The 24,983-nt window shown below is 47.9% G+C and overlaps 1 protein-coding gene across 1 annotated transcript; it reads right to left on the bottom strand.

The window, feature by feature from the left end:
- Nucleotides 1–15,468: 15,468 nt before the first annotated feature.
- Nucleotides 15,469–16,480, bottom strand: LOC9662277 (pentatricopeptide repeat-containing protein DOT4, chloroplastic). Its single transcript, XM_024662713.1, has 2 exons — nucleotides 16,216–16,480; nucleotides 15,469–16,058 (listed from the first exon to the last, which is right to left on the bottom strand). Exons 1-2 carry the CDS (start codon nucleotides 16,478–16,480, stop codon nucleotides 15,469–15,471), a joined length of 855 nt encoding a protein of 284 aa, XP_024518481.1.
- Nucleotides 16,481–24,983: the final 8,503 nt, after the last annotated feature.

The raw sequence follows: 24,983 nt of genomic DNA, 5'->3' as shown, positions 1-24,983 counted from the left end.
CCCCAGGGGGGGGGGGCTGCAGGGGTGTTCCAAAAGTATAGTAGGGATAGTGAGGTCTAAGAACCAGTTTTGAAGGGACTCTCCCGTGGGGCTTCCAAACTGACTTGAGGTTGAGACTGGGACAAAGGGGCCTTGGGGGGAGTGAGCATGGACTTGGTTGGTGCCGGAGGGGCCATCCAAGGAAGTGCTCAAGAGCAACTCCCACTCCCGAAAGGGAAACTGATTGCGGTGCTCCCGGCTCATGTGGAGTGGTGCCCCACTTGAGTACCATGCGGCTCATTGGTTTTCGCCCTTCCTAGGGGCTTGGGCCTTCTTTCGGGATGGAAGTGGGGAGGGGGGTAGAGGTACCCATACTGGGTCGTTAGGCCACAGTGTTTCGCCCCGGCATCCCGAAGCAAGTGTTGCACCCAAGACTTGGGATTTAGAGGGTCCCATGATCAAGTCTTGTGGTACCAAGAGGTGTTAGGAACCTGGAGGCTTGGTGTGCTTGGCTGCTTGTGCCTGCAGGGAGTGTAGCCGAACCTTAAGTCCAGTCTAACCCGGGGAGGGGGATTGGGAGAGATTTGGGAATCCGTGGATGGATGGCTAACGCTCCGTTGCTTGTGCAGTGAGTAGCTGAAACTAAGTAGGAGCTGGTACCATAGGCGGGAACCTTGGCGAGGGAACTTAGCAAACGCCAAGGCAGTGTTGGACGGGTAGATGAGGTAAGCTGGCAAATTGGAATGGAAAAATTTGTGGCTTACAGTTTGGTATCGGAGCCTTTTCCTCAGTTCTAGCGAAGGATAGAGGCGGATTGCTGGGAGATGGCAAAGGCAGGGCGTAAGCGAACCCAGGTGGAGACGGAACCTCCGCCAGAGCTGGAGCCTCCAGTCGAACAAGAGGCTATGGATGAGGAATCCTTGCATGAGGAGGACTCCAGTGAGGAAACTTCCAAACAGGAGTCCGGTGGCGAGGTTCGGTCGTCCAAGGCTTGATTGGATGTTCTAGAAGGACAATTAGCGCAGACCAATGCCCTGCTGGAGACTCTCGTACGCAAGCTAAAGCGTGACGAGAAGCGAAAAAAAAGGCGAAAGACTGCAGATGCTGGCAGCGTAGAAGGTGCGGACCCTTCGGCAGGGACTGAGGCAAAACCAGACAAGGTCGAATAGACCGAAGTGGGATCAGCCCCTCAGGCAGTTCCCAAGTACAAACCAAAGCCCCCACCGGTCTTCAAGGGAGTGAACGACTATAAGGTGGTGGAGGATTGGTTTTACGATATGGAGGACTACTTCCGAGCGTTGCGGTTACCGAGCTCAGAGAAGGTCCCATGTGCAAAACCATACTTGGCAGATAATGCCAAGTCTTGGTGGAGAACGACGGAGGCCAACGAAGGACCGGTGGCCACTTGGGACATGATGAAGGCGAGAATCCGCGCAACATACGTTCCTCCGAATGCCACTTTGCATATGAGAGATGAGCTGAGTAGGCTGAAGCAGACTGGAACCATCCAAGAATATGTGAATGGGTTCATGGCAAAGAGGATACTTGTCACGGACATGGGGGATATGGATGCGTTCCATGCCTTCATATCGGGTTTGCAAACCTGGGCTCGCGGTGAGGTGATGCGCTGGAACCCGACCAACTACAAGGAAGCGTTGGATGCGGCCATCAAGGTGCATTTCAACGATAACTTGCGAAAGGGGAACACGACGGGGTCGGGATCCACATTTAGCAAAGGGGCCAAACCAAGGGGAACTTATAGCAGAGGGAAATTCAAGAAGAGTTTCTCTAAGAATGAGTCCTCGGGGTTCCGGAAAGGCAAATCCGGTGGTCAGTGAGCAAGTATGTGGGGGAGTCAAGCAAAAAGAGACAAACCCACGGATAAGAAGGTCAAGTCGTATAGCAGCGTGGGAAACAACGTATGCTACAATTGCGGTGAAGCGGGACACTTTTCGAGGGAATGTCCCTACCCGAAGAAGGCCAGAGCCAATATGGCCATCAAGTCGGGTGAAGTCCAAACAGAGGTATGTGATCCAGTCCCTAACTCAAAATTGCTCATTACACGAGCAACTTTGGTAGAGAGTCGTTCACGACATCTACTAGCCCTCCGAGGGAAGCTCGGAGGTAGCTTTGTTAAGATCCTTATTGACACGGGTGCTTCGGATAATTTTGTGGCTGCAGACATAGTCCGGCAAGCCGGACTAACGGTGCAGTGGCTAGGCGAACCAAGGACTATAGAGTTTGTTCAAGGTAGCCAAAGCACCGATGAGGTACTTCGACAAGCGAGAGTCGAAGTAGGGACTTGGAAAGTAGACATGGACTTCACCGTGTTGGACATGACGGGATTTGACGTGATCTTCGGGATGGACTGGTTCAATCGGTTTGTGGTAGCCCTACATGGACAAGGTAAGAACCTTGTGGTACTGGCGAATGCCCAAGGGAGAAGATCCAGGGTGGAGGCCCAGGATCTAAAGGTAGGGCAATGCAAGGCCAAAGATTTGTGCCTGAACCTGGTGTCCACGAGAGGACAACTCACTAAAGGGACCAAGGCTGCATTTTTGTGCTTACTCTCGGTGAGAAGTGACAAAAAGACTGGAACGGAAGAAGTACCTTTAGTGGTCTAGCGGGTGTTGGATCAATTCCAGGATACCATGCCGGAGGAGCTACCGGCGGGGTTGCCCCCCGCACGACCGATAGAACATAAGATTGAGCTGGTCGAGGGTGCTAAGGCGATGGTTCGCCCCCCCTATCGTTTGAACGAAAAAGAACTCGCGAAGCTCAAGCGCCAACTAGAGGAGTTGGTGGACAAAGGGTATGCTAGGTTGAGCAAGTCGCCGTATGGGGCGCCGGTGCTATTTGTGAAAAAGAAAGATGGATCTATGCGCATGTGCATAGACTACCGGTTGCTCAACAAGTATACAAAGAAGAACAAGTACCCTTTGCCAAGGATTGAGGACCTGTTCGATAGGTTGGGAAAGGCAAAATACTTCTCGAGGATTGACCTAAGGTCAGGATACTACCAGATCAGGGTAGCAGAGGATGATGTCGAGAAGACCACCTGTCAAACGAGGTATGGGAGCTTCGAGTTTCTAGTGATGCCCTTCGGGCTATGCAATGCGTCGGCAACGTTTTCGACGTTGATGAACCATATCTTTGTACCCTATCCAGATCACTTTGTGGTCGTCTATATTGACGACATCCTGATCTATAGCGAAACGCTAGAGGAGTATGCCAGACACTTGACGAAGGTGTTTGAGAAACTAAGGGAACACCAGCTATATGCTAAAGAGAGCAAATGTGACTTTGCTTAACAAGAGGTAAAGTTTCTCGAGCATGTGGTGGGCAAGGACGAGCTCAAGGTGGACCTTGAGAAGGTCCAAGCGATCCAGGATTGCGAGTGACCATCGAATGTACACGAGTTAAGGGCATTCTTAGGGCTATGCAACTACTATCGAAAATTTATCAGACACTATTCGAGAATAGCCCTGCCCTTGACAGACCAAATGGGAAAAGGGAAGATGGTATGGACAGCAGAATGCGAGGCGGCATTCGTCCACCTCAAGGGGAAGTTGAGGAAGGCTCCCATGTTGGCGTTACCAGACTTTGGTAAAGACTTTGAGGTAGAAACTAATGCTTCAGACTTTGCGTTGGGCGCAGTTTTGAAGTAAGACAACCATCCAGTAGCGTTCTTCTCGAAGAAGTTGGACAAGGCTCAACGGAAGTGGCCTGCTCATGAGAAGGAATTGTTTGCGGTGGTCAAGGCGCTCAAGGAGTGGCAACACTACCTTGGGAGACACTTCAAGGTTTACACGGACAATGTGGCAACGAAACACTTTTTGTCACAGCCCGACCTGAGGGGAAAACAAGGTCGGTGGGCCAATGCTTTGGCCGAGTTTGATTGCGAGATTCTGTACAAGCCTGGGAAGAGCAACATCGTGGCGGATGCGCTAAGTCGAAAAGCGAGCTTGAAGTTGGCGATATCCAGCGCAACAGCAACCTTTTGGGACGATGTACGAACCGCATACGAGAACAATGGTCTAGCACAAGAAGTGTTGCTGAGGAATCTAGAGGCACGGGAAGCTCACCAAAGAGGTGAGTTGCCAACGAAAGAGAAAACGGGCTATGCGGAACGCAACGGACTCATATATTATAAGCAAACGAGGGTGTATGTTCCAGAAGGGGAACTAAGGAGGGTAGCCTTAGAAGAGTGTCATGACGGACCTCTTGCGGGACACGGCGGAGTGCCCAAAACGATGGGCTTACTCAAGAGGAAGTACCATTAGCCAGATATGGCTAAGGACGTCCAAGACTATGTAAAGACATGTCCAACATGTCAACAGGTCAAAGCCGTGACTAAGGCTAGTGGGGGCTTGTTGCAAAGCATCCCAATTCCAGATCGTCCGTGGAAATGTCTTACGATGGACTTCATCACGGGACTCCCCCCAAGCGAGGGGTTTGATGCGATATTCGTGGTGGTGGACCGATTTTCGAAAATGGCACATTTCATACCCACCACAACCGAAGTGGATGCGGAAGGTGTGGCGAAGCTGTTCTTCAAACAAGTGGTTCGAGTGTGGGGAAGGCCGGAAGAGATCATCTCAGATCGAGATAAGATCTTCACTAGTAGGTTCTGGAGGACTCTCCTGGAACAGTATCGCACCAAGTTGAAATTCAGCACAGCCTATCACCCACAGACAGGTATGGGGTATTAAGTCAAGTTTGGTGGCACTAACACTTCTTGACGGACGGACAAACCGAAAGGGTGAATAGGCAGCTGGAGGATTATTTGCGATGCTATGTCTCGGGAGACCAAACCGATTGGGTAAGTCATTTAGGACTTGTGGAAATGTGTTATAACAACTCACCACATTCGAGCATCGGGGTGAGTCCATGGGAAGTCATCAATGGGTGAGCTATTGAAGGTCCTGTGGAACTCGGCATGGCCGAGTATCATGGAGAGTTACCTGCAGTGGAGGCATTCACGGCGGAAAGACTCAAGATTTGGAATCTAATGAGGGATTCCTTGGAACGAGCTCAACAAAGGCAAACTAAGTACGCGAACCAAAAGCGCCAGGATGTAGAGTTCCAAGCTGGGGAGAAGGTGTGGCTGAACACCAAGAACCTCAGGCTACCAAGTGGGATCAGCCGGAAGTTGACCCAAAGGTAAAAATACATGTATTCCTGTAAATGAATTGATCTTGAGTTCCTTAAGCAGGTTCGCAGGGCCTTACGAGATTGAGGCTCGAATCGGTAAAGTGGCTTACCGACTCCGACTTCCTCGAGAGATGGGGAATATGCATCCCGTGTTCCACGTGAACTTACTCAAGCCATATCTTGAGGATCCGCTTCGCAAGGACCAAATAAGACCTTTACCTGAGGTTATCCAAAGGGAAGAGGAATACGAAGTCGAGGCCATCCTCAATGCGCGCAAGAGCAAGCAACAAGGATGCGAGATGAGAGAGTTCCATGTGAAGTGAAAAGGATTTCCACACTACGAAGCAACATGGGAACCGGAGGAGAACCTAGCGAATGCGCGAAATCTAGTGAAGGAATTTTTGCAAGGCAGAACTCTATGTACTTATGCAAAGTTTAATGAGCAATAGCATATGTTGGGACCCGAAGGCGCGCCGAAGGTAAGCTAATTAGCATGGGTTAGCTAGGTCGACCAGGCGTAGGGAGCTACGCCCGACTCCCTGCGGGGATGTCGAATCCGTAGACGTATTCTACGAAGGTTGGGTTCGAGTCCCAACCCCCTAGTAAAGCAAGGCTGGGTTCAAGTCCCGACCCCATACTAGGGCATGGTGAGGTGAGGAATATAGGGACACCTATATTCCGTTGTCATGGGCTCTTGGCCGGGGAGGCTAACTTAGGCACACCGCTAAGTGGGGGGATGCCCCCGGAGACATAGTCAACAAGTCGTAGGATCAAAAAGAGAAACATTCAATGTGGGCATCGAAATTCTTCTATGGGTGGTGGAGTTGTAAGGAATCAACTCGCCGAGGTGTCGTAGGCTAAAGGAACACCAAAAGCATGACCAAAATGACAAAGAGTTCATCGGATGGGACCAAGTCGAAGATCGAGTCCAAGACCAACTCTGAGACCGAGTTCGAGATAGAGTCCGAAATCGAGTCCGAGGCCGACTCAAGGACCGAGTTCGAGACCGAGTTCGAGACGGAGTCCGAGATCAGAAATCGGGTCCGAGACCGAGTCCGAGGTCGAGTCCGAGGTTGGGTCCGAGATCGGGTCCGAGATCGAGTCCGAGATCAAGTCCGAGACCGAATCTGAAGTCAGATCCGAAATCGGGTCCGAGATCGAGCCAGAGACTAAGTCCAAATACTAATACGGGTCAAGGGGTGAAAGCCCAAAGCGTGCGTCTCCCAGGGGGGGGGGGGCTGCAGGGGGTTCCAAAAGTATAGTAGGGATAGTGAGGTCCAGGAACCAGTTTTGAAGGGACTCTCCAGTTGGGCTTCCAAACCGACTTGAGGTTGAGACTGGGACCGAGGGGCCTTGGGTGGGAGTGAGCATGGACTTGGTTGGTGCCGGAGAGGCCATCCAAGGAAGTGCTCAAGAGCAGCTCCCACTCCCGAAAGGGAAACTGATTGCGGTGCTCTCGGCTCATGTGGAGTGGTGCCCCACTTGAGTACCATACGGCTCATTGGTCCTTGCCAGGGGCTTGGGCCTTCCTTCGGGATGGAAGTGGGGGGGTAGAGGTACCTATACCAGGTCGTTAGGCCACAGTGTTTTGCCCCGGCGTCCCAAAGCAAGTGTTGCACCCAAGACTTGGGATTTAGAGGGTCCCATGATCAAGTCTTGTGGTACCAAGAGGTGTTAGGAACCTGGAGGCTTGGTGTGCTTGGCTGCTTGTGCCTGTGGGGAGTGTAGCCGAACCTTAAGTCCAGTCTAACCCGGGGAGGGGGATTGGGAGAGATTTGGGAATCCGTTGATGGATGGCTAACGCTCCATTGCTCGTGTAGTGAGTAGCTGAAACCAAGTAGGAGCTGGTACCATAGGCGGGAACCTTGGCAAGGGAACTTAGCAAACGCCAAGGCAGTGTTGGACGGGTAGACGAGGTAAGCTGGCAAATTGGAATGGAAAAATTTGTGGCTTACAAAGAGATGTCCATCTACCCAAATTGGACAAAGCCAAAGAGGGATTTTAGCAAGGCTAGTGATGGGCATATAAAAGCCCATAAGTAACAACGGTGATCCCAGTGTGTGGGATTACAAGGTGAGCAAACCTGGATTGAGGAACTACTCCCTAGGCTGCTGGGTAGGTTCATCCCTATGAATATTTGCCAAGGCATGGTAGAAAGTGCAAAGCTATCTTCCTAGTCTAAAGGAGAATAACCGAAAGAAATGTATGAGGCCAAAAGGCAAGTAGTATAAGGATAGAATCGAACCATAGGAATTGACAGGCATGACCAAGGGCGGTTATGTAAATTGGGAGTGGAGAATCAAGTGGGTGCTCAGGCATGTTGTTACTAGCGACCGGGATGCCATGGAGAGTCTAAAGCATGGGATTATCCATGTTAAACTATATAGTAATTGGAAAGCTTGCGAAATGAGAGGCCTTAGCAAGCCAAGGAACAGAGTTCCTTGAACGATCCCCTAGGTAAATAAGTACCTAGTCAGCCAAGTGTAAATGATTCATAGAACGCGCGAAATTAGAGTGGCGCAGCAGAAACGTCGTCTTGAAGCTTGCCATGATGCGAGGCTATCAAGATTGGGGAAGTAGTTCCCGAGTGTTCAAAAAGAGGGCTTTGAATGAAAGTTGATGGTTAAGGACTTTCACGCTTATGCATGAACCATGTTACGGTGGCCGAATGACTTGCTAAGTGAGATTGGCAAGTCGGGGGGAACGAATACCCTAGTTGAAGGAGCCAACTTCAAAGGGGTGGCCCAGGGGGCCGAGCATGAAGGAGTCCATGCATGATCACAAACATGTCAAGTGAGAGGACTTGGCAGTGCGGAGGAACTAAGTTCCTAAACCGTGATCTGTAGCACACTTTAAATATAAGTTGGTGCACCAGCGTGGGGAGTCACGCCAGGCATCAGGTGTGATGCCGTCCGTAGATGCATATACGGAGGTTGGGTTCGAGTCCCGACCCTTTAGTGCTTGGGTTCGAGTCCCAACTCACTAGGGCGTGGTGATGGTTTGGAATATGAGGACACTCATATTTCAGTGCTCATAGACTCTCAGTGGGGAGACTGGTTTGGGCACACCGCCAAGTAAGGGATGCCTCGGAGTCGTGATGCACGGTTAGATTGCTTAGTGTGAAAGCTCGGCATATCTAACTTGAACGCTTTGGTGCAAGTGGCACCAAGGACGTGGTGAGTGAGTGGGGACACCTAATCTCAGTTGCTATGAACCCTTGGCCGTAAGGGCTGGCTTGGGTGCACTGCCAAGTGTGGGGGATGCCCCTGGGGTTATGGTCAACAACTTAAACGTCTAGAAGACCAAGTACCTCTTGGCAACTCTGTTAATGTGCCAAGGTGAGATCACTAAGTAATCTTATGGCCAAATAAGGACAAGGTCCTTGGTTGGCTAAGGAATGAAATTCTTGGTTCAAAATGTTGATTTGAACTGTTTAAGATGGTGTGGTTTGGTCAAGATGACCAAGTGGGAAGAGCACCTAAGGGAAATAAGCTGTGTCCGTGCAATGGCATAGTGAGTCCAAGGAAAGTAGTCTCTATAAGAGACCCATAGGAGGGTCACGAAGTTGGGCCGTGGATAGAGCCTACAGCAGAAGATGCTAAAGAGACGTACTAGGGGTGAACATCCTCTGGACTTGGCAAAGAAGAGTCTTTACTATGGAACTGAAAGGATATCTCGAAAATGGAGGTAGCGATCCTATGTTGCTGGGTGCAACAATCAAGGATTGGAGCAAAAGACTAGTGGCTAAGTAAAGAGCCATAGGAATCATGGGAAAGAATCCAAATGGCAAAGTTAGGCCAAGAACATTAATGTGTGGGGTGCTAACGGATTGTGGGAAAGGCAATGTGTTCCCAAGAATGGATTCCCAATTGCTCCGATTTGGCGAAAGCGGAAGCTCCAAGGGTGGGAGTGGTAAGGTAGCCAAATGATAAGGCCGTGGACAGCCCTAGCACAAAATATGATAACTGGAACTTAGTGCCAAAGGTAGCATGAAATCGAAAAGAGGATGATGGTGCCCTCATGTAGAGAACTTCCTAGGATGAGGAAGTGGAGTTGCACAATATGTGCAATGCAAGGTGTTGAAGACACCTAGGAAACTGCCTTCGAGAAGTCAGAATTAATAGGGTTCCAAAGTGCAAGGGTTGTATCAATGGAAATTGAGACTACTCGAGAATGAGTAGTGGGATTGGGTTAGAGAAGGTGTCTCTAACAAGTTTAGCGAGAACTAAACCAATAAAAGCAGAAAACCACCACAAGTGGTCGAATGAATCTTTAAGTTGAAGAGACTATGCTCCTTAAAGGATGGGTAAGGCAAGGTGAGCCTTCGGTGTTAAACCATGGACGAATGTTGGCGAGGGGCCAAGGATGCAAAGGGTAATACAAGCTAGTATTACTTTATAAAATAGTTTATCGTTCAATGAGGACATCGAACTTCGTCTATGGGTGGTGGAGTTGTGAGACACAAAATCCCTAGGCCCCAAAGTGGAGCCGAAAGGGTGCCATGTGGTAGTGGCCGAAGCTAAAGCCAAACGAGCGTAACACGTTTAGACTAAAAGCTCCGACTTGAAAAGGTCGAGAGTGGGAGTGGAACTCCCAACGAAGTGCTCGAGGAATGAGCACGAAGCGAGCAATAAGCAAGGCTCCAAAAAGAGACCCAAAAGGACATCCACATGACACGTGGAAGTGTCCGAGATGGACCCGAGTTGGGGTCCGAAGTGGAATCCGAAGTGGAGTCCGAGACGGAGTCCGAGGTGGACCCGAGATGGACCCGAGATGGAGTCTGAGATGGACCCAAGATGGAATTCGAGATGGACCTGAGATGGAGTCCGAGATGGACCCGAGATGGAGTCCGAGATGGAGTCCAAGATGGACCCGAGATGGAGTCCGAAGTCGAGACCGAGACCGGGACCGAGACCGAGACCAAGATCGGGACCGAGACCGAGACCGAGGCCGAGGCCGAGACCGAGCCCGAGTCCGAGTTCGAGCCCGAGTCCGAGGCCGAGTCCAAGTCCAAATCCGAATCCGAGTCCGAGTTTGAGTCTGAGAGGGTGAAAGCCCAAAGCGTTCGTCTCCCAGACCCTGGGGGGTTTGGTGAGCTCCAAAAGTATAGTGAGAGGGAGGACTGCAATGGAGCCAGTTTGGCCAGGAAAGGCCAGTTTGGCCCAGGAAGGCCGGACCCAGTGTTGGGTGATGAGTTGCCCATTGTGAAGTCCAAGACTAGAGTGAACACGGACGGACAAACGGGGTAGCTTGGCGAAGTGTTCAAGAGCCAGCTCTAGTTCCCCTGGGAGATCGACTGGTTGATGCTCCCAGTCCAAATGTGGGTGGCACTACCGACTTAGATACCAGACATGGCTCAACGGAACCTCGCTCTAAGCCCATGGCTAGAGCACCCAAAGGCGGAAGGCAGGGAGAGTACCCACGAGGCTTGCATAAAGCCATGGTGTTCCGAAATGTTGTCCCAAAGGCCCAGACTGTGGAAAGGAAGAGGAGTAGTCCTCTGGTGTGGTGACCAAGGATACAGTCGTGCGGTGAGGAAGTCCCAAAGGACCATAGGACTTAGTGGTCGGGCCTGTGGGCCTTGATTCAGTGGCAGTGTTGGCGAACACGGCCAAGGACAGAAAGGGATTTGGTGGGGTCCAAAAAGGAGATATTGGGGAAGGCTATTCCCCATGTCTGTGGGCATCCTAAGGATGCTAAAGAGTGGATTTGGGATGACCACTCATGGACGGATGGCCCAGTCTTAGAGAGACGGGATTGCAATGCAAGTGGTGTTGAACCACCGATGTGACCAAGGTGATTGGGCATGGCCTAGCATAACGAGTTGGTATGTTGGTGGTGCCTTGGGGTGTCAGTCAGGGGACCGGACACGTGGAGCATTTGGACCAAGTGCAAAGGTTGAGTGGCATAGATGCCATTCTCGGGGCTAGCAAGCCCCAAGTCCTGAGTGGGACTTATGGAGGTTGTGAATGAGACTCCTCCAAGTGGTCGGAGGTGTGGTTAAGTGACTAAAGTAGAATGGAAAAAAATTAATCCCTTACAGTTGTGTTTTAACATTCTTGTTCAAAACAAATTCTTATTTTGCTTTTATGGTTGAGAAATTTCATACCTTAATGTCTCAATTGAGGATATGCATACTTTCATGAGTGTTTATTATTCACAGATAGATGATTTGATGGAACAATTTGTTCAAACCTTCAAGAGGATGATCGTAAAGTATAAAAACTTTCAATATTCATATTAGGATGGTTATATGTTATTTTTTTTATATATGTATATCATAAGGGTGCATAATTTCACTAGTACTTCACTTTATAAACTTTTATATGGTCACAATTTAATACTGCTAATAGAAGTGAGTTTATCTTTGTGATTGTCATAACTTACCGATACTAGGTTGTAAGATTAATATCTAATGAGCATTGCTCCATTAGTTCAAATGAAATTTACTGAACACTTAGGCCACATATAAGTGGCATAACAATGGTGCTTATAATGCACATGGTTTTGACCCTTTATCCTATAGTGATTTACCATAGTATAACACCACAAAAGGGAACTTAAACCTTCTTTATGCCACATGACACATGCCACATGCCACATGCCACATGTCCAAGGACAATGGTGTAGAACTTGAGTTTCAAGGCCTTGAGCCATTGAATAAAGGTACGGAGGCAAACTCCTAAACATAGAGCTAAGGAACAGCAAAACTAAATCACGAAGCAACTCTTGAGCATACAACCCAAGGAGCGAAGGGACATGAGCATGGAGTGACATGACAATCAATCATCCAAGAATTAATTGTGTTGATGTTATAATGCAACAGCTATTATCCACAAAGGGCCTTCAACAAAACCCTTCCTTCTCCTCCTCCCTGCTTCTGGCCATTCTCTTCCTCCTCCGGTGTGTTGCCAAGTTTACAACCTCACTAGGTGGAAGCTGGATCCTCTCTGGCTACACAATCTCCACATCTCACCCACAAGTGGTTTTCACAGTAGCAGTTTTGTCTCAACTCCTGCGGAATTGAAAGAATGAACAAGAAGTCCTATCACCATATCTGGATAATGCAATCATTTTGAGACATGCAGAAGAACTTCTCTCACTACACCATGCTTCTCATCTTGAGGCATGAGACTGGCAGTGATAGAGTTTTGGTAGAAAAGCTATAGTTCTTTGATAGAACCAAGCATAGGACTGGATCTCCATAGGATTGTCAAGAAGTCGTGCCCAGTGAATCACTTTCCTGGCACTGATGGGCAGAATTCTTTGGATATGGAGTAAGGAATGTTCAAAGCACTGGAAGTGTGGAATGATGGAATATTAAAATAGATTCTTAAAAGATACCATGTTTAAGGTTCTTCTTGTCGTGCGAGTAAAGTAAGCCCTATTCCTGCGAGTAAGCGAGAGCAAGTAAGTTCGCGTTTGTTTTTTCGTGTGATCAACGATGGCAAGAGTTCTTCCTCCTTGGAGACCTGCTGGAGCTGCAAAGACGCTGCCACTGTCACCACGAGCGCTACGACGAGCAGGTCCTGGTGCGGTGCCACCTCCTCCTCGGCAAGCAGGGCAAGCAACTCCTCCACGAGCAGTTTCGCCTCGGTCACCACGAGTAGCAGGATCTGCACTAGCACCACCGAGCTCGCCACGATCTTCTCGAGCGGCTCCTCATCCTCCTCGGGCACAAGCGGCTCCTCATCCTCCGCGGGCAGTGTCTCATCGTCGGCTAGCACCACCATCTGAGAGCAAGACTCCTCCTCCTCCTCGGCCAGTGTCTCATCGTCCGCTAGCACCACCATCTGAGAGCAAGGCTCCTCCTCCTCCTCGGCCAGTGTCTCATCGTCGGCTAGCACCACCATCTGAGAGCAAGGCTCCTCCTCCTCCAGCAAGCAGCAACAATGCTCCAGGACGCCACAAGGGGATGCCGCCACAAGCTCATCACGGCCCAGCAGCTCCTCCTCGGGAGCAGGGACATGTTCCTCCACATCGTGGCTCTGGACCTCATCACCGGAGGCGATCACGGTATGGCTTTCATTGCTCTATGGCTCCATTGCTCTATGGCTCCTGTTAACGTTGGATGTTCCAGGAGCAAACCACGGCGTCATGCTCCCCGTGCTAATACACCACCACCGCCCTCTTGTCCAACGAAACATGGTCATTCTCCACCGAGGCAAGCTTCACCAAGCAACGCTCCTCCTCGGGCAGTGGCGCCTCATCCTCCACCATCTCACAGTCGAGAGCACGGGGCTCCTCCTCCTCCAGCAAGGGATCATCCAGCAGCGCCGCCTCCTCCTCCAGCAAGGGATCATGGTCGCCATAGGGAGAAGGGGCCGCCACCTCAATCTCCCCCACACAGCCGCCCTGCAACTCATGGCACCGCTCCTCCACATTGCGGGAGGACGCCTTCAGCTCACTCGCCACCTTTCAGGTACTATGGGTTTTTTCATTGTTTGCCACCTGCTAAAAGTTTTTGGTTTTTCAGGAGCAAACCACCTCCTACACCGTTGAGTGCTGGTTCGGAGACACCTCCTGCTCATCAAACCAGCGAGCATCCCGCGAATGGTGATGGAACTAGCAGCGGAGGGAATCCGTGGACGTGGGATTGGGATTGGGATCCAACCATAGAGTGGCAGCCTGGTTACGTCCCAGCTACCGGCAGCCACAGCAGTGGCTCCATCACCCCTGCTCTTCCTCCTCCTCATGGGGGGAACTCGGTTCCAGCGGTTGCAGGAGTGGCAGCGGTCGTGTGGATTCCTCTCGTGGGGCTCGTGTTGGTTATTCTTGTCCTGCTGCTCCTGGTTGTGCGGTCTTGCCTCCGCTGCCGCGAGAGGAACAGGGACGAAGTATTCATCTACAATGCTGCTGCGGCTTCCGATCATTATTGAGAGTGCAACAAGGTTATGAAGAAGACTCTCTCTAGAATGAACTACACAACAACACACCTCTAAGAAAGGAGATCTCCAAGGAAAGGACTACACACAAAAACGAGAAGCAAGGAATTTGCAATGGATTAGTGCTCAGACATCTCTACCAAAAGGACTACACAGAAAAGCGAGAAGCAAGGCCTCAACATGTATGTCTACTGAAAGGACTACATAGAGACTAGAGAAGCAAGGCCACAACATATATCTCAACAGAAAGGATTACACAGAGAGAAGAGAAGCAAGGCCGCAACATATCCCTATTGAAAGATGGTGAAGAAGAAACATTAGATTAGTGTGTGAAGTGTGGATTTGATTAGAGTATGCAGTGTGGATTTGTTTGTAAAAGCTACAAGTTTTTGTCATGGAAATTATCTTTATTCACAAACAGCGCAAACTCTACAAAAACACTTCAAGTTGAAGCGGCACCCAAGCTGCATTTGAGGCTCGATGAAAGAACCGAGTGGATTGCGGCCTTGGTGAAAGCCTCGGTGGTATGGATGCCGCCCCATCTCATGTAGTGCTTTGGATTAGAACAGGCCCGAGCGGTGAAGTTCCTGCCACTGACCACTCCGTGCGTTCCACAGGGAACTCGCGGATCATAGTTGTATGGCTTTCCAGTCCCGCAGCAAGCTTCTGGTCCGTTCTGAAACCTTGGATGCAAAGCAAGAACGATTCATAATTAGAGGAGAGGATCATATAGCATACCGGTTACCATTCATGGCAACGTAGATAAGCCTCCGGACGGAGTCCCCAAAGCTGGCTTGCAGCACGTCTATGGTGACCCTGAGAAGCTTGTTATGAAGAACTGTGATCTGGTTGTAGTTGATGAGGCAGCCCATGGGCTGGCGAAGCTGGTCAGGAACTCGGGCGAGGATCCCAGAGGTGGAAGATTGAAGACCATGAAGTTGGCCTCTCATAGTGATTCTCCTAGTAATAATTCTTAGGTAGCCTTTTCTTTAGTCTGAAAAAGATCTAAAGAAATGTAATTTAATTATCATTTACAACTTTTAATGTTACAAATAAATTGGTCACAATGTGCTAATAGAAGAGAGGAAGAATTTATTAGCAAAGACACCACAAATGACTCACTGACACCGTCTTATTGTCGCTAGTGCACACCACTCACACCTTGATTCTCTTTCCGAGGATTGTCTTTTAATCAAGATAGTGTGAGTGGTGTGCACTAGCGACAATAAAACAGTGTCAGTGGAGGTCACCTGGCTGGCGGTCTTTGCTAGTAATTTCTTCCCCGGCTAGTTTTCCGGATCTCCCAAAAGAATTGACGAGAGAGGTGCAGACAACCCCCCTGCGAAATAAATCCAGCCTCCATCACGAGCTCGTAAACCCAGTCCAAATCCCAAGAGAACTCTTCGCTAGCAAGAGCCTTGAGTAGTAACTTCGTTTGGCTGGAATCCCTCTAGCTGCATTCTTCTGTAGAGGCCACCTTGGTCGTGTTGTAGTTTTCTGATGCCATGCTCGTCCACAAAACCACGTCTTGCTTGCAAACTCCCGAGAAAACTCTCCGTGCTTCGTCCAAATCCCCGCACCGGCTATAAAAGTTAATCAGTGCTGTAGCTACGAAGCTGTTCGAGTCGAGTCCACAGCCCTGTAAACCCACACGGATCTCCCGTCCCCTTGACAAATCTCTCGAGCTCGAGCAAGCTTCCAAAATGGTGACGAAACTCTGCCGATTTGGAGCCGTCCCTTCCTGCAGCATTGTCCGGAAGATCTGGAAAGTGTCACTGGAACCATCCTGTTCTTGAGAGAAGGCCGAGAGAATACCGTTCCAAGTCGCTAAGTCGCGGTAAACCAGCCTATCAAACACTCTCTTGGCGAGCTCTGGACTTCCACACCTCGAGTACATCCCAACCAGTGCATTCCCGACCACAACATTCTCGCGATCCTCCTGTGGATCCCAATCCCCAGCTCCAAATCTTCTGGAGCCTGGCAGAGATTTAAGATCGTGACGAGCGTGAAGTGGTCGGGCTTGACTCCATCTCTTTGCATCTGGATGTAGAATATCATGGCTGATTCTTCATCACCCTGCTCGATGAATCTGGCGATCATTCTAGGCCAAGCTATCACTCCTCACGAAGAAAGACGAGAAAAACGTCCCTGGCGTCTTCCACCGCACCACATTTCAAGTAAGTGTCAAGGAGCTTACCCGCGAAGAAGTAATCTCCATCGTCAAGCCTGCCATCGCCATCGCTTGAAGAGATCAGTCGATGGAGCCTCTGGGCCTGCGGCAGCGCCTTGAAATGCCCACACAGCTTCAGGAGATGGCTGATCCTCTCGCGATCTGGCGATGATTCCGCAGCCTCCAGAAGCGCTTCTAGGTTGCTGGCGCTGGAGGAGCGCACGACACCGGCAATGCAGCAGAAACCTAGGCCTAGCGATCTCTTCCGGCCATTCACATGCCGGAATAGCATAAACACTCTAGTTTTGAAAGTAGCGGGAATTCGAAATCTAGAAAGTCTAACATAGTTTGGCACGAGGATCCAAAGATAAGAGCTGGGTCAAAGGAGATGAGCCCTGTTCTCCATGGCCCTACAGCAGGTTGAATCCTTTCAACCTGCTGCTGCCACCACCGTCCATCCAGCCAACCCATCTCTTCCTTTTCACTGTGCCCTGGTGAATCCTTCACCTCAGTGCTTCCACACTAGAATGCATCTTAGAGCATAGAAGTGTGTTTTTGCTTTGGAGATGACTCACCAGGAAAAGAGCTCTCACAGCACACACTAGTGCTTTGGTATGTTAGAAAATTTTTCCATTAGAAGAACAAGAAAAATCTAATCTTCCAAAATAACTACTATTCACACCATGAGATAAAACATCTTATATGTCACACTTTGGAAGTTAAATCAAGCAATTCTTGATGCTAGGATAGAGAGCTTGATAAGATTTACAAGCCCATAATCTCTATAGCCCAAAAGAATTTACAACTTGAGAAAACTATTGTTTCTTATCCAAGAAGAAAGAAAATTTGAGAGCTTCTCTAGAATTCTAGCATGACATTAGAAATTTTGCAGCCAAGCACACCCATCCTCACCTTTAGAATTTTTCCAGTGCCAACACCATTAAATCAAGAAAAAATGACTGGTTTATTGTGGTTGGCATTGCCTTCAATCTTTATTTTATATTTTCTCCATTATTACTATGACTCCATTATTATAGGCAAATATATAGGATATCATTGTGTGATGAAGAAGCTACAAAAGTTTTTAGCTAGAGATGTGACGTGATATCATACAATATATACATAGCTGCATTTAATGCTAAACTCGTAATACCCCCTTTGTGTTGTGAAAAAACAATTGGACTCAATTATAGTTTCCCATTTGTTTGAGTTAGTAGTGTTTTATCTAAAAGGGCCTTCAAAATGATGTTCAAGAAGTATAAAATCTTTCAATATTTAGGTTGGGTTGCTATTTCTCTTATATATGTATATCATAAGGGTGCATAGTTCCATTAGTGCTTTACCATAAAAACTCTTATATGATCATAATTTAATATTGTTAATATAGTTAAGTTTACCTTTGTGATTGCCATGAACTACCAATGCAAACTCTTAAGATCAATATTTGATGAGTATTCTTCCACTAGTTTAAATGGAATCTACTAAACATTTAGGCCACATATAAATGGGATAAAAATGGTGTTATAACTCTCATCATCCTCCACTTGAAGAGTACAAAATGGATGACTTAATATTGCTCGTTTCCCAATTTTATAAATGTGGTTTACCTAAGGGGCTTATAGGTTTTTAATATATATTATAAGATAAAAAATTTAATGTGCTAGAAAAAATGAATTTTATACTTTGAATTACTTTATAAAATAAAAAATATTAAGTAAAATTATGCATAATAATTTTTTAGTATATATCTTTAGACAAGCGTTTTAATGTGCTAGAAAAAATTTATTTGAATATTTTAAATTACTTTACCAAATAAAACATATTAAGTAAAAAAGTGCATAATAGTTTGTTAATATATTTTTTGAATAAAATTTTAATATGCTAGAAGAAATATATTTGATACTTTAAATTACTTCAAAAAATAAAAAATTCTTAAATAAAAATTATGTACAAGAAATGATAAGGAGGAACAATTGATATGGAAGCTATGTCAGGCCTAGGGCAAATAATGGTGAACGTCACACTTTCAATCTTTTTACTTAAGCCATCCACTCTCCAACTATGCACTATAATGTAGCTAGAAAAAGTTTCTTGCGATCTATTGAATCTGCTTTATCATTTGTTATAGATGTATTCTCAAACATAGTCATGTGGGTGTTTAGATCTCCCATGCCATTAAAGATGGTATACTTCATATTCATTGTTGCCATATTCCCTGCTTGTTGCTGCCAAGGTTGTTGTACTTGTTAGATTGGTGGCTGCTGCTGTTGCTGATCTACAAGTTGTTGCCATAGTGATGACAACTGGAACTCCTGCCACTCGTCTTTTTGTTCTTAATCATTCTTCTGCTCGCTGATAGGATTGCTTGGCAGAGGATTTGCACTCTTCACTCTTGGACTCTCTAGATCATAAAACAGTGGTGGATTTCTTGCAAGAATTCTCACCTCTCTCTCATATCATTGCTTTGCTCATCTTTCCTCTCACTCTTGCTCTTTGGCTCACACACCATCATCAATCTCGAAAACATCCAAAGCCAATGTAAGCTTGAATAAACAAAAGCTATGTCAAATTAAAAAAAGCAACGATAAATAATTTATGTTTTCTTCTTCTATCTTTGGTATCTAATGAAAATGTTCTTGTGATTGCTTACACAATGTACTTTACACTATATCCATCATTTGGCTAGGAGAAAATAGCTGGTCAAAGAAGGAATGGAGAGTGAACGAAAGTTTGTCTAGCTCCGATATATAAGTGCCAGATTCAAGAGGATCAACATTTGAACTCTTATGAAGGAGTGTATGGAATTGATTGGTCTGGACTCCAATCTCCTTGAGCCCATCATGTTTGGCTAGAGGTACGAACTCTAGATAAAGCATGACTTTTATAAACCAAAAGAGGTTTTCTGCAATTGGGACACCCTTGAGCCTCAAATATGCAAATGCAAATGATGGTCATAGGTAAGCTACCTTGATGAGACTAGCCACGTATGAACACTGGATCCAAAAATCCTTGGCTCACAAGCACTCACAACTATCATTGAAAAGGGTCTTAATCACATCACCCTAAAACTTCTCAAAATGGCAAAGATTATTGCTGAAATCTGTGATGCTTGGGACCGCATTGCTAGTATAATCTTGGAGGTGTACATTCAAAACTGGCCTAGCATTGAAATTGCTATTAAACAGCATATAAATTATCGGGTTTGAGTGGCACTACAGAGTTGCCAAACAACCCATCTATGGATGTGATGACCACCCTTGAGGCACAATGGCAATTGGAATGGGTGCATAAACACTTATATATTAGTGGGGTTGATAAAGCAGCCAACACACCCACCTTCTTTTGCAATGCATTAACCCACAGGGAAGCACTCGCATAGATGAACAATGAAGACTTCTCACTTGTGGTCTCGGACAACAATGTCTCTGAGACATTTGAGACAATTGTGAAGCAATTGCTCAAATACCTGCTTTTATAGGAATTCTTGTCTTAACAACCAGATCTCCTATACTTTATAGGAATCTACAAAGTGCATAAGAATAAAATGCAATGGTTAACAAATGCAGTGTGAGACACAAAATCCCTAGGCCCCAAAGTGGAGCCGGAAGGGTGCCACGTGGTAGTGGCCGAAGCGAGAGCCAAACGAGCGTAACACGTTTGGACCAAAAGCTCCGACTTGAAAAGTCAAGAGCGAGAGTGGAACTCCCAATGAAGTGCTCGAGGAACGAGCACGAAGCGAGCAAAAAGCGAGGCTCCAAAAAGGGACCCAAAAGGACCAACACATGACACGTGGGAGTGTCCGAGATGGACTCGAGTTGGAGTCCGAAGTGGAGTCCGAGATGGACCCGAGTTGGAGTCCGAAGTGGAGTCCGAGATGGACCCGAGTTGGAGTCCGAAGTGGAGTCCGAGATGGACCCGAGTTGGAGTCCGAAGTGGAGTCCGAAATGGACCCGAGTGGAGTCCGAAGTGGAGTCCGAAATGGACCCGAGTTGGAGTCCGAGATGGAGTCCGAGGTGGACCCGAGATGGACCCGAAATGGAGTCTGAGATGGAGTCCGAGATGGACCCGAGATGGAGTCCGAGATGGAGTCCGAGATGGACCCGAGATGGAGTCCGAGATGGAGTCCGAGATGGACCCGAGATGGAGTCCGAAGTCGAGACCGAGACCGGGACCGAGACCGAGACCGAGACCGAGACCGAGATCGGGACCGAGACCGAGACCGAGGCCGAGGCCGAGTCCGAGTCCGAGTCCGAGTCCGAGTCCGAGTTCGAGTCTGAGAGGGTGAAAGCCCAAAGCGTTCGTCTCCCAGACCCTGGGGGGTTTGGTGAGCTCCAAAAGTATAGTAGGGGGAGGACTACAGTGGAGCCAGTTTGGCCAGGAAAGGCCAGTTTGGCCCAGGAAGGCCGGACCCAGTGTTGGGTGATGAGCTGCCCACTGAGAAGTCCAAGACTAGAGTGAACACAGACCGACAAGCGGGGTAGCTTGGTGAAGTGTTCAAGAGTCGGCTCTAGTTCCCCCGGGAGATCGACTGGCCGATGCTCCCAGTCCAAGTGTGGGTGGCACTACCTACTTGGATACCTGGTGTGGCTCAACGGAACCCGCTCTAAGCCCATGGCTAGAGCACCCAAGGGCAGAAGGCGAGGAGAGTACCCAGGTGGCTCGCGTAAGGCCACGGTGTTCCGAAATGTTGTCCCAAAGGCCCAGACTGTGGAAAGGAAGAGGAGCAGTCCTCTAGGGTAGTGACCAAGGACACAGTCGTATGGTGAGGAAGTCCCAGAGGACCGTGGGACTTAGTGGTCGGGCCTATGGGTCTTGATCCAGTGGCAGTGTTGGCAAACACGGCCAGGGGTAGAAAGGGACTTAGTGGGGACTGACAGAGGGATATTGGGGAAGGCTATTCCCCTTGTCGGTGGGCATCCTAAGGATGCTAAGGAGTGGATCTAAGATGACCACTCACGGATGGTTTGCCTAGTCTTGGAGAGCCAAGACGGTGATGCAAGTGGTATTGGACTACCAGTGTGGCAAAGGTGATTGGGCATGGCCTTAGCGTAACGGGCTGCTATGTTGGTGGTACCTTTGAGTGTCGGTCATGGGATCGGACACGTGGAGCACTTGGACCAAGTGCAAATGTTGAGTGGCATGGATGCCATTCTCGGGGCTAGCAAGTCCCAAGTCCTGGATTGGACTTATGGAGGTTGTGAATGAGACTCCTCCAAGTGGTCAGAGGTGTGGTTAAGTGACTAAAGTAGAATGGAAAATTTAGTCGCTTACAATTTGGTATCGGAGCTATTCCTTAGTCCGACTTTTATTGGTGCTCAAGTATATCACCACTAGTGTTGGCATCGGAAGGTCCGAGGAGTGGGCCTATCCTTGAGGAGTAGCAAGTCGGGAAGACATGGCTCTCCATTACAGTTCATGTGTGAACTTGTAGACGAGGTGGTGGATAGAAAAGGGCCAATAATGGAACGACTTTGGGATCTTGGGAACAGTGCAAGGTTTTTCTCATTGAGTTGAGGATGTGATCCGGATGAGCATTTGTCTCAGCAAATTGGCTAAGGTTGTTGTGGTAAACAACTAAAGTTGGGATCACAGGAAAGATAGAGACTCCAAAACAATAAAGGAGTCACAAGATTATCCTCATATAGTTGAGGTTGGTGCTCATGAATGTGAGACCAGAGGTAATGACCGTGGGAGGTCAAATACGGAAGAGGACTCAAGTCCTTGAAATGGTAGCCGAGGCTACCTTTAATAAATGCTGGAACAACCCAAGGAGTTGGGGGTTGTACTTAGAGATGAGTGGTATTCTCATCGCATGGACAAGTAGTCCTAAGGGGCAAAAGTTGCCCCCAGAGAACAAAATCAAGTGTCGGAGTAACACTTGTGAAAATAGTCCTTTTGAGTAGGACAGGAATGCAAGAAGTGTATTCCAGTGAGCTAGTGCCTCACAAGTAGGACCTTAAGGGTCTGTGGATTAACCAAGTCCAAAACTGCTGATGACTCAAGTAGAGTCAAGGGATGGTCCTAAAAGGACTGATGGAAGCATTTGGACTGAGGTGTGTTGTACCCCACAAAGGATGGGGGGGGGATCATAGGATCCAAGGATGAGAACAGAGGGTATCTCATCGATGGCAAAATGTGCCATGCTAAAGTTATGGGAAAGGTGTTCTCAGAAGAAAACAACTTTGACACAAAGTTGTGTGTGACCTCTATGGTGCAGTGCTAACGGATGGTTGGCATGAGAAAGAGCGGTGTTGGTCTTGGCAAAAACATAAACACGAAGGGGAAGTGTCATAGAGGTAGGCTTGTGGAGCCGATGGTGTGGAGACACCAAATGTGCCAAGGTGTGATACCTTGAGGCTTTAAGCTCTATTTCGTTAAAGTGGGAATTGTCATTATCCCACTTGTAAAATAAGGTTTCCAAACCTTTATATAGTATATAAATATAACAAAATTCAACTGCATTGAGGCACATGCCATTTTATTTTAAACAAGGAAATGTCTACTCAATCACTTCTCACTGCTTCACCTCTCTCTTCTCCTTGTCATTGTCGTCCAATTTCTTTCCATCCTTTTAATATTGGCTCAGTTGCTCCGAGTCTAGGTGGAGCCCAAGTCCCCATTCAATCTTTACTTTCCCCTTATTAATAAAACAACTTCGTAGACTTCCAATAACATGCTGTAACACTTCTAGTATAATGCAAATCCTCTCAAAGAATTGTCTTTTAATATTAATACAATGGCATGGAACCCCATGCCATAATAAGTTACATTTTTAAATAAATACATGCCATCTCAGACTGTTATTTTTTGCCTCCAACGCCTATACAATAATCTTGGAATTTCATCACTCTCCACACTATCAGGATTTAAACCCAATAGTAATGCCATCTCTTCTCTAATACATCCACGCTCATGTTCAGTGGTCGAAGAACCCATCCGGTTGAGCAGATTATGGAGATGCGGATAGTGCTTGGCTAGACAATATACATGCCATAAATGATGACTGGTGTCTGTCCGATCAAATGGCTTCTGATATACCGTTCCATCTGCCATTTGGTTGATTTCTGCAGCCACCTCCTGGACTGGCCGGTTCTCTATCACCATCGCTTCAAGCCGTTTTGCAAGGTCCCCCAGAACATACGGTTTCTTCTCCCTAGTTTCCATACTGCAAGAGATGGGGTGCACTGCATATGTGTGCGTGTTCGCTGCAGTTTTAATCGGCGAGTCATCGATGATGAGGATTTCACTTGACCTAGCAGTCCGGTTCATCACTACAGCCTCTGCCTTGACGAAGATGGGCTTGCTACCCCTCACATGGACCATAGTCAAGCAATCCTCCTGCGTTAGGAGAAAGTCAAATGGTAATATTACTCGCGTCTGATCGTGCATCATCTGTAGCAACGTTAATGCATTGTGGCGCATCATGGATGTCCAAACTCCCAATTGCAAATTGAACCCGGCCCTCTGTTTTAAGTGTCGCATGGTCATTATTAGATCCCGCAGTTTCTCCCGTGTGATTAATGTGAATCTGTCTCTTTTGACCAACTTGCGACCGCAGGCTTTGGAGGGTGTAGTGACATTCGAGGACGAGCCACGCTCATGGGAGAAAAGGACACCGTTCAGATCAAAAACGATACAGTACTTTCGCCATGACTCTGAAATGAAATGCGTTAGCATAAAAAATGGTACAAGTCAATTTTACCATCTACAATATTAGCGAATGGTGCTCCTGATGGTTGTTGAGAGGGTTTTGGTCGAGGAAACGTGAAGGGCGGAAATACTCTCCTCTGCAATGTGGGGTCAATCGCATCCGATGGCGTGTGGGCACATACCATTTCAGCTGTAGACTCTGGTACAACTGGCTCAACAATGGCATGGGGTGGTTCCGATGGCGTGTGATCACATGCCATTTCAGCTGGTGCCTCCGTTGGCAAAGTGGACATGACCGAACAGGCAGCAGGGGCGGTGTAGGGAGGTTCCAACGGCGCGTAGTCAGACGATTGGGCACACGTTGGAAATGAGGATACGACCGGCTCGGCGGCTGGGGCGGCCTCATGCGGGTCCAATGGCGCCTGGTCACCGTCAGTTGGATACGTGGACAAGATTGACTCAGTGGTATGGGCAGCATCAAGTGGAGCGTGGTCAGCTTGCTTGGCGTTGATATGGATAGTAGCCTCCACCAGCTCTGATGACTCTTGCAGGCAAGTAGAGTCCACTGGCGGATCCATATGCATGTCCAAATATCTCCCTTCGATTGAGATGGTATCCTCCCATGCTACTAAAAACAAACTCATTAGCACATTGAATCGACTATACTGTATTTACCATCAACTGCTATTGAGGAACTAGGACCGATATCACTTGGGCGCACTGCTGATTCTGAAGGATTGGACATACGTTTCGACCCTTGCTTGGCACTATCCTTCCTCGACACTAAAGGCTAGAGTTTGTATCTTAATTCAACTGAATAATCTCTACTTACCATTTCTTCTGCGACCTACATGGACAATGTTAGAAATGGTAAAAGGTTAGGAATGGATGTACTATTATTTACCTGATGGTTTGTCTTGTATGACCTTCCTCTGCTGCTCTTTGGCCACCTCAGGCTGGCCATCATCGTCATCATCGTCATCGTCGTTATTGTGATCGTCATCATTGTGAGGACCATCCAAGTCCTCTTCGTCCTCCTCTTCTTCGTCCTCCTCTTCTTCGTCCTCCTCTTCTTTGTCCTCCTCTTCGTCCTTCTGCTCTTCCTGCTCATTATCTTTCTCTGGCTCCTCATCCCCCTCTTGCAT

This window comes from Selaginella moellendorffii, unplaced genomic scaffold, assembly GCF_000143415.4.
Source record: "Selaginella moellendorffii unplaced genomic scaffold, v1.0 SELMOscaffold_92, whole genome shotgun sequence".
NCBI lineage: Eukaryota > Viridiplantae > Streptophyta > Lycopodiopsida > Selaginellales > Selaginellaceae > Selaginella > Selaginella moellendorffii.
Note: the sequence above shows the minus strand (reverse complement) of the source record. Positions and strands in the feature narration are given on the sequence as shown.